The 14,828-nt window shown below is 39.3% G+C and overlaps 3 protein-coding genes across 9 annotated transcripts in view; 2 read left to right on the top strand and 1 right to left on the bottom strand.

Moving 5' to 3' along the window:
• Nucleotides 1-14,828, bottom strand: part of LOC144634536 (pecanex-like protein 1) — a 110,752-nt gene that overhangs the window by 34,203 nt on the left and 61,721 nt on the right. The gene's annotated exons all lie outside the window — the stretch shown is intronic.
• LOC144635449 (uncharacterized) overlaps nucleotides 1-14,828 on the top strand; it is a 42,053-nt gene that overhangs the window by 9,599 nt on the left and 17,626 nt on the right. The window lies entirely within an intron of this gene.
• The window catches only part of LOC144634582 (uncharacterized), a 121,728-nt gene that overhangs the window by 89,777 nt on the left and 17,123 nt on the right, over nucleotides 1-14,828 (top strand). For 2 of the 6 annotated variants that reach the window (XM_078493592.1, XM_078493590.1), the window contains exons 2-3: nucleotides 92-156; nucleotides 5,279-5,927. In XM_078493592.1, coding sequence (XP_078349718.1) covers nucleotides 5,345-5,927 — 583 coding nt within the window. In that variant the 5' untranslated portion in view covers nucleotides 92-156; nucleotides 5,279-5,344. Of the gene's footprint in view, nucleotides 1-51; nucleotides 157-179; nucleotides 201-5,278; nucleotides 5,928-14,828 lie in introns of those variants that run through there. The other 4 variants (XM_078493589.1, XM_078493593.1, XM_078493587.1 and 1 more) reach the window with 3 other exon arrangements.

Raw genomic sequence — 14,828 nt, 5'->3', positions numbered from 1 at the left:
ACCTTCTCATGAACCTTACAATATTATGTTATTGCTTTCTTTCTCATATAGAATACCTACATGGCGCTATTATCGATTTACGGTGTGATAGACGTTGAAACAAAAACCTCACGCATGGTTTTCTGAAGCACAAGAAAGACAAAATAAGGACACAAGATACATTTTTAAGCTTTATTAAAGATTTTCAAAGGAAAAAGGAAGTATTTTTCCAAATCCTTACTCAAATCCTTACTGCTCAGTTTTAAAAAGATACAAACTTTTTTAGTATCTTTGGTCACCTTTGTTTCCTAGGAATTTGGAAATTCCGAGAAATTCTGTGCCATTTGGTATTGTTTCTTCGTTTCAGACAGCTGACACGTACGACATGTACTAAAACCCGAAAGAACGAAACAAACCACCGAAACCAAACGAGCGAAACCATCTAAAACGACTGAAACGAAACCACCGAAACAACCGAAGCGGCCGAAAAGAGCGAAACGAAACGAAATTACCGAAACAAGCAAAAGCCATTTCCATTTTAAAAGCTACATGTATTAAACCGTCATTTTAAGCTCCTGTCTAGCATGCGTAGTTTTTCTTACGCCGCCCTCTAATTTTGTTCAATAGACCATTTGCATTATGACGTAAAAGCGCAAAGACTTCTGGTAGTTGTAGTTAAGTTCGCGGGAAATTTTGAATCGTCATCAAGCCCGCTTGCCCAAGAAAATCGTGATGGAGGTAAAGAAAAATACTCTCACCGAAGAAGACGTCCCTGTGGCTTCATTTAAAGCGCAAAAAGCAACCTCTCAGTATAAAACCAAGTCCGTTAAAATGAAAAAAAAGTTATGCAAGAAATTGTATATTTTCTGGGTTGCGTTTTGTAGTGAAGTTTCAACGAGTGTTTCCTCCACTCGAGTCCGCGCGGTTATTTAATTAAATTCCTAAAACTTTTGCTTGCCAGGTATTTTCAAACCTACGAAGACGCATATTTACCCTTTCTAAAATGGGGGAGAACAGAACTGATGTCTACACTCGTAAAAATCTTTGAGGCTCACCTTTCGTCTCACGTATCATCACGGTAGGCCCTCGCTCGGATGAAACCACAACTGCTACTCGACGAGTTGACATTTCCACACAAAAAAAAAAACTTCTTTGTTAAAGAATATTGCAATTACAGTTCTAATTTGACGAAAAAAAATAAATTTTAAGATAAAAAAAAATAATCTGTATTCACCTGCACAGGGTAGTTTTGATTGATCAGCTTGAAAATCCTTTATGATTGACCCTTCATGATTCATCGATGAAGCTCGATTGAACGAGGAAAATTATTTGACTCGTTTCTCTGTCTCACTGTAAAAATAAATTAAACTGACCGTCCCGCCGAGCAATCATGATATATGGTAAATTTTCTAAGCTTTTCAGTGAAGAATTAATTCACCTGCGATCGATGGAAGCGATCGTTTGTTGAACGTCTGAAAATAGATGATGAACAAAGTCAATGGCTTGCCTTGCTTTCACTTGATTCCACACAAATTTAGTTATATCGTAGACTCGTCCTTTCAAGCAATCTGTTTCCAGTGCGCAATTTTTTGAAGCTGTGATATTAGGCTAAAATTATTTACGAAGAGAAGTTGTCGGCCGCGATGAATGAATTTCTACCAAGTCAACTCCGCCACACAACGTACATATTAAACTTACTTGAACACGAACAACATTTGTCTGTCTTGGTTAAAACACAGAACTCAGTCATTTTTCATTCCAAAGCTATCATCCTGTTTTCTATATTTTTGACAGGTAACTGAAAAAATAAATGTATAAACAAATTTCGAAGCGACAAGAGCGTATACTTAGCAGCTCAACTTCAGATCAAAATAAAAGTCCTGGATGTCCACCTTCGCGCTTGGCTACCCTTAGCCAATCATAAGGCAGAAATGGTTTTTTCCCGCGAACTTAACTACATCTACCAGAAGTCTTTGCGCTTTTACGTCATAATGCAAATGGTCTATTATGCTTGCTTTCTTTATTCACTTCAAATATTGTATTTTAGAGAAGAAAAGGGAGACTCTTTGAGATTCTACTATTCTTTATGTATAAATTCCGAATTTAATCATGTCGAGATCATCGGTCGGTCAATATGTTTGAACTGCTGTGCTAATATTCACATTAAAATTTCAATACCGTGAAGATTCAAGCTCAACGATAGAAACTGTATGGTAAAACTGTAGAACTTTGTTTTTACCGAGCGATTAGGTACTTATAGAATTTCTAGGAAACTAAAATTTCACAGAATAATCTCCCTTTGTTGTCAACAACAACAAAAACAACAATTTATTGGTATTTCTATATAGATGGTGTTACCTAAAATACAATATCGCAAAATATATGAAATTACAATAGCAGAATATATGAAATTACAAAAGTAAAATTAAAATTAAAATAAAATAAAATAAAATGTAACGCGGGCGTTTACAAGGCTTTTCATTTTTATGCACCAGGAATAGGATTACATTTGTTGTCTGTCGATGCATGTGGCGAGTGTCGTGACAATCGTAAGGCCGTTACATCATAACAGTTCATTTACCTTATTACATGAAATTTTCGCGACACGTTACAGTGCCGTAGCAAGGGTAAAATAAGTGGGGGGGGGGGGGGACGCGAGCGCCGCGAGGCGCGAGCCGCTAGGGGCTATTTGTAATTTACGCATATCGCGAATTATTTACTTCCTACACTGTCTCAGCAAACCAATAGACATTTGAGACATTTTTTCACATTGTTGTCACGATTTCTGGTGTATTTTAGTTTTTGGCTGTTTAATATTGTTGTGCATGCATCACCCTACATACGTTAAAAAATGAAAAGAAGTACAAATGTTATTGTTCCAAACCTCTCGGGAGATAAAATTTTATTTTCACATTTTATACAGGTCTGTTTTTTACTTTTTGGGAAAAAAAAAACCCGGCCCCTCCCCTTGCTACGGCACTGCCGTTAATTTCGAGGTTTTGTGGTGCGCATATTTCGCGACAGTTAATTTTCGCGATTTTTCGAAAATTTTTTATTGTGAATCACTTTAATTTCTCGTTTTTGAGTAAGATCAGACAGAATTTACATTTCCTTGGCAATATTATTAAACATGCCTTTGAATTAAATAAAAAGACTTCATCAAAGGAATAATGACTTTAAAATTAAGAAAAACGCAAGGGCAGACTAAATCTCGGTAATGGCAACAACAGAACAGTTCTCACAACGTTTACAAGTACCTCATGCTTGTAAGTGCATTAGTAATTGTTCTTGGGTCAATTGAAGTGTTTTAAACTTTCTTGATTATTGATATATGTGAGTCATTTAATTTTCGCGTCATGTTTTGTTCGCGACACTTATCGTTCGCGTCACTTTAATTTCGCGATTTTTTTTTGGAATCGCGAAATTTGCGAAATTAACATGTCGCAAAAATTTCATGTAATAAGGTATTTTTTCTGGTTCACCGTTCTACGTTCTTTATCGTGTTTTACTTTAGTTTCGGGTTTATACTACAATGGGGTTTCGTTTTGGTGAGGTTGCGCAGGGAACTGGGGCGAGTTTATAATTTTAAGCAATCGATAATCTCACACTGCCACATGAAAGGACAAGGTGAGACTGGTCATTTGACCAAGTTTGATGCTTTTAGAAGGAGCAAAGACGAAGTTAGGGACGTTAAAACATGGTTAAAACCCCATACAAACGTCTCTTATTTTGAGACAGCGTCCCCCAAAACCACATAAATTCTTAATTTTTTTATGATTTTTGTGATAATGTTTAAAATGGGCAAACATGGTGACTTTTCATCTTAGTTTCTTTCAAATTAATGGGTCTTTGGCAGGATTTTACAGCTGTCACAAAACGAATAAAAATTTTAAGAATTATATTTGGGGGTACGCTGGCTCACAATTAGAGACGTTTGTATGGATTTTGAACCCTGTTTTAAGGTCCATAACTTTGTTGCTGTCCATCCTGAAAGCATCAAACTTGGTCAAATGATCGATCCGGCACCATGATCTTTCATGTGGTGGTGTCAGATTATCGATTGCTCAAAATTTGAAACTCGCCCCAGTTCCCTGCGCAACTTCGGAAGGGCACGTAGTGCCAACAAAATGTTATAAGTATAGTAGCCAATGAAAATCAGTCGGCAGGACATGTGATTGAATCAGGAATCGTTTTCAGGGATAACAATATTCATGATCATGCAATGTCTTGGAGATTATATTTCGGCGAGAGAAGAAAAGGAGACTAATACTTGCAAGGCCATTTCTTTTGAAATTATCATTAACTGGGCACAATATCTTGAGGGATACATATTTAGATAGCAATTCTCTTTAATGGTGCACTAAATGAATCGAACAGGCGTACAGCTCGCGGTAGTTAAAAGTGTTAAGCGACAGTTTTCTCGCAAAGATACAAACTTTAACTCTCTCCTCCGCATAAGCCTCTTTCGTGTTTCGCACGTGCTGGGAAATGGGGAGAAGTAAAATGTAAGCGCGCGGAGCCTGAAGAGAATCTAAACGAAAGCACGCAGGGGACACCCCGCCGCTTCGCCCTTCCCGTCGTTCCCCGCGTTCCCCCTATTTTACATTTTTCGTGTTTCAGTGTCACTCGGCAAACGGGAGCAGTTTTCACTTTTCTTGTATCCGAGGTCATCTTCTTTGTTTCTCCACTGATTCTGAGCAGATTTTCTCGAATAAATCTTTTCAGAAGAGCCTCTGGTCATAGTCTAGGCCTTCCGCCGGCGATTCTTCGCACCCGCCATGCATGTTTAGCTTCTCACGTATGTAACAAACCAACCATTTACGACGAAATATTCGCCCCAATGTTTAAGAACGATATGATAATCAATCTTTTCATTAAATGCCATGACTGTTAAAAATCGCGATGGATGCCTTGGATTATTATGCATTGAAGAGCAAAATGATCGACAACTCAACAAATTGGAGGTTTCGTAGTCTACGAAACCTCGGGCGAGGTGCGCAATGCATTACGGTCGACAAAGAGTCAGGGTGTCTTCAGGTTTAACTCACTACGGCGTTACTTGGCTTCGATTTTTGTTCGCCTGTAACTCAAATGTTTTACACCAGCACTTGTTGAAAAACAGAGAGGGGGGGGGGGGGGGGGGGGGGGGAGGGGGGAATAAATCGGCAATGGCCTGTTGTTTTTTGCCGAAACGACACATTACCAAAAAAACTTCACATTTGTAAACCCGCTTTTAGCAAGGAAAGAACGAGCAATTTGTGGAAGATTTATCTGACATTTCATATCTTTGTCTTTTCAGGTAAAAAAGTGTAGATAGTAGAGGCCGTCAGGATCGAGCAATTCGTATTTCCACATTAGGACGACCATGCCTGATACTTTTGCTGGTTCTGCAATTGCACAAGGACACAATGTTGGTCGAATTGACCGCTGGTCACGGTGGAACCCAACTACTCCCGAGCCATTGTGGTTACTTCTCTCAGGTGCTTCAGATCCTCCAAACAGCATCAATATTTCTGATAGAAGAACCAGGGATATTCCTGGAGTCAGAAGTGGTACATTTCTTCCTGGCATTACTCGTGACTTAACAAATGTAGAAGATGTCGTTGGAACTAAGTTGTTTAACACTGTGAAGGATCTTTATCTGACCAAGTCCGCGGCCTTGGATCATATCAGGCGTTTTTTTGACACATGCGAGCGCAGAGAGGTTCAACCAATATTGTACTACACTGGACATGGAGAAATTGGGACTGGAAACTGGTGCTTTGATGATGGGACAATCAGCATTCAAGAAATTTTTGATATGGTGCCTGAAGGAGCTTACTACCCAATGATCTTCAGCGATGCTTGCTACAGTGGCCACTGGGCCAATTTCTGCTGTGAAAAGAACATTGCAGGATTCCACTGCCTTGCAGCATGCCCAGACCATTCTACAGCTCTTGATACCAGAGGTGAGTAAAAACCCCAAAAACCATTTCACCCCCCAAAACCCCCCAAACCACAAAAAAAAAAAAACCAGGGATAAAAACAAAATTCTACGTATGTCATTTAGTCAAGCTTGTAAGATCTGTAGTAAAAAGATCTCTGATCCAAATTCACTTTATTCTTTGCCTTAAATTTATCCCATTTATCTGGCGTAATTTTTGAGATTATTATGGGATTGAGTTTGGGCGAAAGAAAAAGTCTACGAATAAATCAAGAGTTTGTATGGATTCGGAATTCAATTAACAATATCTCCATTCTAACTTCCAAAAGCCGAAATACAATTTTAAACAACATTTTGTCTTTTTAGCACTTTTGTAGGTCATTCGGGCGATTCCAGCTTTGAGTCGGCGTCGGTAATAACAGGATATCTTCTTAGAAGATATCAGCCCTTAAAACAAACACATGCGAACATTCAGATTGGTAATTTGTGGACGCGCTGGATGATCAGGACATGTGTCACCCAAAAACCGAAATTTCTAATACCTTCGTAAAACGATTAAATTGGTTTCTTTTCTCTTCTACTCAAAGCCTAAACCACATGGTGGTTACTTTATTTATGCCTACTAAATACATCTCAATTTTTGAAAACAGCTTACCCCCGAACCTGTACTGCAACCCATAAAGTCTACCAAAAGACTAATCCCTCGAATCTGAATATCCGTTGAATTCGTTTAATTAATAAAAAGAAAACATTTGCTCGAAAAACAAGTCGATGCCTGGTGATAAATAAAAAACAAAGATGGTAAACTTTAAGGTTAAAATTAAAATGTTGAAACTAAACGTTTTCGGCTGTTTGCCATCATCAGGTTTAATCAAAGATCTCTTCGAGATATCAACTTTTTTGCATGAAGTTAGTATGAGTAGAAGGTTTATCCTGGGCATTGTTGTTCGAACATATCATGGAAGAATTCAAACGTCTTTCAGTTCAAGCATTTTTTTTTATTTTCGCGGAGGAAATGCTGTATTTGTCAGTCGCGACGGCTGGGCGCTTTGCGACTCATATACTTTGGCTTGGTTAAAAATGGTAAACTTTGACGCTTGCCTTTAATCGAAATAGTTGTTTCCTTTCGAGTTAGAAAGATTTCTACTCGGCTTAATGCAGGGTTCCCGATAAAGGTTACGCACGACCAGGGCTCGACACTAACTTTTTTGCAAACTAGCCTAGTGGCTAGTGACACCTTTGATTTCACTAGCCAAAACCAATATTCTACTAGCCAGAACTTTCATGGTTTTCTTTTTTTTTTTTCTCCCAAGCCAGCGGAGACAAAAGACAGTGACAAATCGGACAAAATAGGTTTATCTTCCCAAATCCATGGAAAGTCTTGCGTTTTCATGGAGGCACTTTGCTGTCTTCGATTCATTGGGTCTTTCCCTCGCTTTTTTGCTCCTACCCACTGCAGAATAATCTCGGGTATCCAACGTAACCAGATCTTAAATGTGTACATGACAGCTTTTTTGAAAGCGTTCACGTACGCGACCTCTCACCCTCGTTGTTCATGCAACCTTACCCGATCACTGATAGACGTTACAACCTACACATAATGCTCGATTTCCCAGGCTGGCTAATGATTAGCAGAAGCAGTTTTCTTTCACTTGTTGTTTTCGTCACCGGAAAGTCCTAAAAGAAGCTATCAATGATCGTTTGTTCGCTTTTCGGTAACTTTAGCTTGTCCACATTCTTTGATATATGTCAACAGTGTACTTGTTAGTTCTGTTCTCTCAGAGTCATTTCAATTTGCGTTTTTTTTTTCCACAAAACTGCCTGAAATTTCCACTAGCCATTTTGGCTAGTGAAAGTCCAAAATCTACTAGCCAAAACTGCATTTCTACTAGCCTTTGGCTAGTTGGCTACCGTTAGTCTCGAGCCCTGCACGACAGAGTTACCTTTTGTCTCGTCACGCAATCTTAACCCCACATTGAGAAGTAAATTTTCGTTTGGATATTACCAAAAGCCGCTTCTCCTCGCGTTATTCTTTACCTTACGGCTACACATGCCATTTCTAACGACTACATTTCCAGTAAAACAGTTGCTGTTTTTTTTTCTAATGGCGATGCATTAACTTCTGAACAAAAGCAAAAACGTTTAGTGTTTACTGCTTCCACCGGAAGTAATTTCACAACAGGCTACAAAAAACTTGTAAATATCACTTCACCTGCATTGAATGTTGCAATTCTAAATTGTGCAACTCAGCAGAAATAATCAATTGTCACGAAATGAGTTTCCTTTGGTTAACTATGAGCAACGTTTTAGTGTGTGAAAGACTTGTACCAGTACAAATTTGCGTTGTTAATCGTTTTAGGATAATTAATATTAGCGCCTTAAGACTTGTACCAGTACAAATTGCGTTCTTAATCGTTTTAAACTTCGCTGCCTTCGAGCGCTGAACCCCTCACATTCTTAATTGGTTATGTCACGTAAGATTTGGGCTACTCACGTTTTTAATTGTTATATAACGTTTGAAATTTGACAAGTCACGTTTTTTCTACAAGAATGGAAGTGCTGAAGCACAACTATAGAGAGACACTTTACGAGTCACGCGCTTTGATCACCCACAGCGGAAAGTATTCCCTTGAGAAGTTAAAACAGTCCCTTGCCTAACAAGAATGTGGTTCGAGATTACCCAACTTAACCGCTATTCTCCTTCCTTTTGATTGTAAACAAGCCAAAAAGACGAAAAAATGACCGTCCGCACGCATGCATATATATCTTATGTAATTCCCGTTGGGAAAGTTTGGAAACATAAGAAATAACTTGTTTGTTCAAACTGGGGCGGAATTGTTGGATCATTAGCCCCTCAACGATCCTTCGCTTGTGGAATGTCTGTGCTGAGGAGAGAACACGCCATGTGAAAGAATGTGATGGGTTTTCCCGCAGGTGTTTTGCAGGCTCATAGGTGTGAGCAGGATTTGAATGTTCCGCAATTCGCACTGCTAAGTTTCTCACACCTTCGCCAATATAATAAACGCAAGAACAATCTCCTTTGTAAACAACTTTGGATCTGTGAGTGTTTTTGTCTTTGTTGTTAAAGAGGCTTTTGATTTGCCTTGTTTGCCAGAGAATTATAAAGATAAAATTGAAATTACATTCTTTTTTTTATATAAGTATACAGTTTTTCCGACCCAGGCTGAATATTCTTATTTTTCTGCTGATTTTAAGCTGCAAATATTCTTATGAACATTCTTACAAAATACCGTTTGACATTTCCGTTTTAGCAAGTATTGGGTAATCAATGGCCGTTTTTATGCTAGAGACGTTAAAGCTGTCTTAGACGTTAAAGCTGTCTCGAGACGACATTAACGTCTAGTATAAAAACGATAAATAAGACAGACGCCTTTAACGTCTGATGGCTTTAACGTCTTTTCGTAAGAGCGTCTGAACGACGCTCTTATCGGACAGCTTTAACGTCTCAGACGTTAAAGCCGTCTAATATAAAAACGGGACGTCATTAACTAGTATGAAAACAGACAGACGGCTTTAACGTCTGATGGCTTTACGTCTTCGTGTCCAGTGTCCTCCGAGTGTCGAACCCAGTCTTTTTTTATTTTTTCTGAAAAGCTGTCTACTAAAGGCGTCCCGTTTTTATACCAGACGCCTTTAACGTCTGTCTGACGACATTATCGTCTCTAGCATAAAAACAGCCAATTACAAGTGTTTGGTGTCCAGATCTGTATCTTGTTACATTGTGCACATGTATCATTGCTTTTCGTTGCAGCCTGGCCGTTTTGGCTTTAAACAAAGCATTCCCACAGAGATAAAGTGACGGAAATGAAAATACCTGATTTTGTTTCAACTAAAAACATATATTTAATTGTATTGTATTTACAAATTTTCAACTCAAAACTATATTCTTTTCAAAATCTCAGCCTCGGGTTTATTCTTAAAATATTCTTAAAAATTCGCAAATTTCAGCCTCGATATTTGCGTTCGACGAAGGAGAACGCATACTAATCGCGTCGTTTTTCCAAACTCAGTTAGGGCTTTCCACAAGTTGCTCGGCAACTTTTTGGCAACTTTTCAAGTTTCGAGCAACTTTTTCCCCTTCGAGCAACTTTTTTCCTCTCGAGCAACTTGTTGCATTTTGAGCAAGTTCCAGACCGAAGATCTCCGAAGATTATCCGAGTGTTGCTCAAAGGCCATACGAACGTTTCCGAAGATTTACGAAGTTTGGCGAAGATTTTCGAGAAACATCTGAAGACGTTTTAACTATCGGCTCATGCTAAATTAAAACATTACAAAAACTCTTCAGCAAACATGACGTCATCATTTTACAAATTTCCCCTTGATATGTTATTTAGATCTTTCTTTTGCTGTGAAATTGCATAAAACTGCTTAGAAATCTTTTTTTTGTTTAGAAAATTAACCCTCAAAGGGACATTAGCCTATATTTAAAGAAATTATCTAGATTAGAAGCAGCGTTTTGGGTTTTTTGGAGCAACTTTCGAGCAACTTTTATTATCAGAAGCAACATTTTTGGATTATTGGAGCAACTTTTGAGCAACTTTTTGATAAATTACGGGCAACTTTTTGGGAAATCTCGAGCAACTTGTGGAAAGCCCTAAACTCAGTCACGTGGGTATTGTTGAAGCTGAGTGGACCATCTTGGGTCAACTGGCTGGCTGGCTGGCTAGCCGACCGTGGTCTCGATCCCATGCAGAACAATATGGCGATTTTCGAATCGTACATACTTGTTTTTCTTGAAGAAATGGCCGAAATGTGCAGCCGAAGTTAAAATAATACGGAAAATAACATGGAAGGCATAACAGGGTTTTATCCAGGGCAGTAGTTTTAGTCCGCCACCGAACGTCGATGAAATAGTGGCCGTTAGTGAAAAATTCTCGAAAGTTGTATGATGAGTATTTTTGCTTCTCGCTAACACAACAACAGCGGTGAAAAGATAACAGGCTCAAAGCTGGTAATCCATCAGTACTTTCGACTGTGCTTTCGTGTGTGCTTTCTTTGTTCCTTTGCCTTCGCTTACTTCGAATATTTTTCGCAGTTTTCCCAAGGTAAGTGAAGTTGTAACTATTTATTCGAAGTAAGCTTATTTATAGTAGTGTTGTGAAGCTTAATAGTTGTTTTTAGAATTTAGTTGTTTTAGTTCTCTGTCGGTTATTTGTCATTCTGTTGCTTCCGTTCAAGTCTTTTGTTGTAAGGGCCTGATTGCCCACACCAATGTTTTACGTTGTTTATCGTAGTTTATTAAGGACCCTTATCGCTAAGCTGTAGTCTTTCCCAGTGGTCATGTTTGGGTTAGTGCCTCGAAGCTTTGGTTATTTTGTAATTCAAGTTTAAAGCCCAAGGATGTTCAAGGTCTACCTCACACTAAGAGTTTCTAACTTTAGGTTGTGTTGGTTATTTTGTCAAGTGTTTGTATTTGAGGGTTCCGTTCCCACGGTAGAAGAACTTGAAATCATCTACTGATCTTGATTTGGGACCTCCGTAAAGGTTCCTGTTTTGGTTTAGTTTTTGAGCGTCTTGATTTATCATTGGCCGTTTACTCTTTATTTTGGAGATAAATGAATGTGTGTCCAGCAGTAGCAATGAAATATATATATGATAAATGCAAATGCGGCCTTACACTACTGAAGACCTGAAAAAAATTTTCAGGTTCTGAGCGGGAGTCGAACCCACGACCTTTGCGTTGCCAGTGCAATGCTCTACCACTGAGCTATCAAAGCCACATGAGAGCGGTCGTATATGGTTAATCCCTTTATGGTGGACATGATACTCGGCCCAAGTATATGTGAGATAAATGAATGTGTGTCCAGCAGTAGCAATGAAATATATATATGATAAATGCAAATGCGGCCTTACACTACTGAAGACCTGAAAAAAATTTTTTTCAGGTCTTCAGTAGTGTAAGGCCGCATTTGCATTTATCATATATATATTTCATTGCTACTGCTGGACACACATTCATTTATCTCACATATACTTGGGCCGAGTATCATGTCCACCATAAAGGGATTAACCATATACGACCGCTCTCATGTGGCTTTGATAGCTCAGTGGTAGAGCATTGCACTGGCAACGCAAAGGTCGTGGGTTCGACTCCCGCTCAGAACCTGAAAATTTTTTTTTCAGGTCTTCAGTAGTGTAAGGCCGCATTTGCATTTATCATATATATATTTCATTGCTACTGCTGGACACACATTCATTTATCTCACATATACTTGGGCCGAGTATCATGTCCACCATAAAGGGATTAACCATATACGACCGCTCTCATGTGGCTTTGATAGCTCAGTGGTAGAGCATTGCACTGGCAACGCAAAGGTCGTGGGTTCGACTCCCGCTCAGAACCTGAAAATTTTTTTCAGGTCTTCAGTAGTGTAAGGCCGCATTTGCATTTATCATATATATATTTCATTGCTACTGCTGGACACACATTCATTTATCTCACATATACTTGGGCCGAGTATCATGTCCACCATAAAGGGATTAACCATATACGACCGCTCTCATGTGGCTTTGATAGCTCAGTGGTAGAGCATTGCACTGGCAACGCAAAGGTCGTGGGTTCGACTCCCGCTCAGAACCTGAAAATTTTTTTCAGGTCTTCAGTAGTGTAAGGCCGCATTTGCATTTATCATATATATATTTCATTGCTACTGCTGGACACACATTCATTTATCTCACATATACTTGGGCCGAGTATCATGTCCACCATAAAGGGATTAACCATATACGACCGCTCTCATGTGGCTTTGATAGCTCAGTGGTAGAGCATTGCACTGGCAACGCAAAGGTCGTGGGTTCGACTCCCGCTCAGAACCTGAAAATTTTTTTCAGGTCTTCAGTAGTGTAAGGCCGCATTTGCATTTATCATATATATATTTCATTGCTACTGCTGGACACACATTCATTTATCTCACATATACTTGGGCCGAGTATCATGTCCACCATAAAGGGATTAACCATATACGACCGCTCTCATGTGGCTTTGATAGCTCAGTGGTAGAGCATTGCACTGGCAACGCAAAGGTCGTGGGTTCGACTCCCGCTCAGAACCTGAAAATTTTTTTCAGGTCTTCAGTAGTGTAAGGCCGCATTTGCATTTATCATATATATATTTCATTGCTACTGCTGGACACACATTCATTTATCTCACATATACTTGGGCCGAGTATCATGTCCACCATAAAGGGATTAACCATATACGACCGCTCTCATGTGGCTTTGATAGCTCAGTGGTAGAGCATTGCACTGGCAACGCAAAGGTCGTGGGTTCGACTCCCGCTCAGAACCTGAAAATTTTTTTCAGGTCTTCAGTAGTGTAAGGCCGCATTTGCATTTATCATATATATATTTCATTGCTACTGCTGGACACACATTCATTTATCTCACATATACTTGGGCCGAGTATCATGTCCACCATAAAGGGATTAACCATATACGACCGCTCTCATGTGGCTTTGATAGCTCAGTGGTAGAGCATTGCACTGGCAACGCAAAGGTCGTGGGTTCGACTCCCGCTCAGAACCTGAAAATTTTTTTCAGGTCTTCAGTAGTGTAAGGCCGCATTTGCATTTATCATATATATATTTCATTGCTACTGCTGGACACACATTCATTTATCTCACATATACTTGGGCCGAGTATCATGTCCACCATAAAGGGATTAACCATATACGACCGCTCTCATGTGGCTTTGATAGCTCAGTGGTAGAGCATTGCACTGGCAACGCAAAGGTCGTGGGTTCGACTCCCGCTCAGAACCTGAAAATTTTTTTCAGGTCTTCAGTAGTGTAAGGCCGCATTTGCATTTATCATATATATATTTCATTGCTACTGCTGGACACACATTCATTTATCTCACATATACTTGGGCCGAGTATCATGTCCACCATAAAGGGATTAACCATATACGACCGCTCTCATGTGGCTTTGATAGCTCAGTGGTAGAGCATTGCACTGGCAACGCAAAGGTCGTGGGTTCGACTCCCGCTCAGAACCTGAAAATTTTTTTCAGGTCTTCAGTAGTGTAAGGCCGCATTTGCATTTATCATATATATATTTCATTGCTACTGCTGGACACACATTCATTTATCTCACATATACTTGGGCCGAGTATCATGTCCACCATAAAGGGATTAACCATATACGACCGCTCTCATGTGGCTTTGATAGCTCAGTGGTAGAGCATTGCACTGGCAACGCAAAGGTCGTGGGTTCGACTCCCGCTCAGAACCTGAAAATTTTTTTCAGGTCTTCAGTAGTGTAAGGCCGCATTTGCATTTATCATATATATATTTCATTGCTACTGCTGGACACACATTCATTTATCTCACATATACTTGGGCCGAGTATCATGTCCACCATAAAGGGATTAACCATATACGACCGCTCTCATGTGGCTTTGATAGCTCAGTGGTAGAGCATTGCACTGGCAACGCAAAGGTCGTGGGTTCGACTCCCGCTCAGAACCTGAAAATTTTTTTCAGGTCTTCAGTAGTGTAAGGCCGCATTTGCATTTATCATATATATCTTTATTTTGGTTTTTCATGTAGGTTTGTTTGTATTTGTTTTCTTAAAGGGACTATGTCACGGCTAAGTCAATCTTATGTTATTAAATTTTGCCAAATATTCGCTATGAAACTAAATGTTTGCAAAGAAATTAATTCTTTGATACTAAATGACAAATCATAGCTTCCTTGCAGCTAAATGTGTCTCCCGGGCGTCATAAATTAAATTTACAAGCAGACAAGATTAACTTTGAAAACTGTTCCGCCGGACCAAATTTCAAAAGCCCACATCGCAATCCGTTTCAATCTTCGACACTTTTGGCCATCCGTACCTTCTTTTGCATTTGGTGTGTTATTTAAATATTCCTTCACTGTTTTAAGAGGTTATTTTATACATTTAA

Source organism: Oculina patagonica, chromosome 13 (genome assembly GCF_052425735.1).
Source record: "Oculina patagonica isolate OP01 chromosome 13, crgOcupat, whole genome shotgun sequence".
Lineage (NCBI taxonomy): Eukaryota > Metazoa > Cnidaria > Anthozoa > Scleractinia > Oculinidae > Oculina > Oculina patagonica.
The sequence above is the reverse complement of the archived record's forward strand: the minus strand, read 5'-3'. Positions and strand labels throughout refer to the sequence as shown.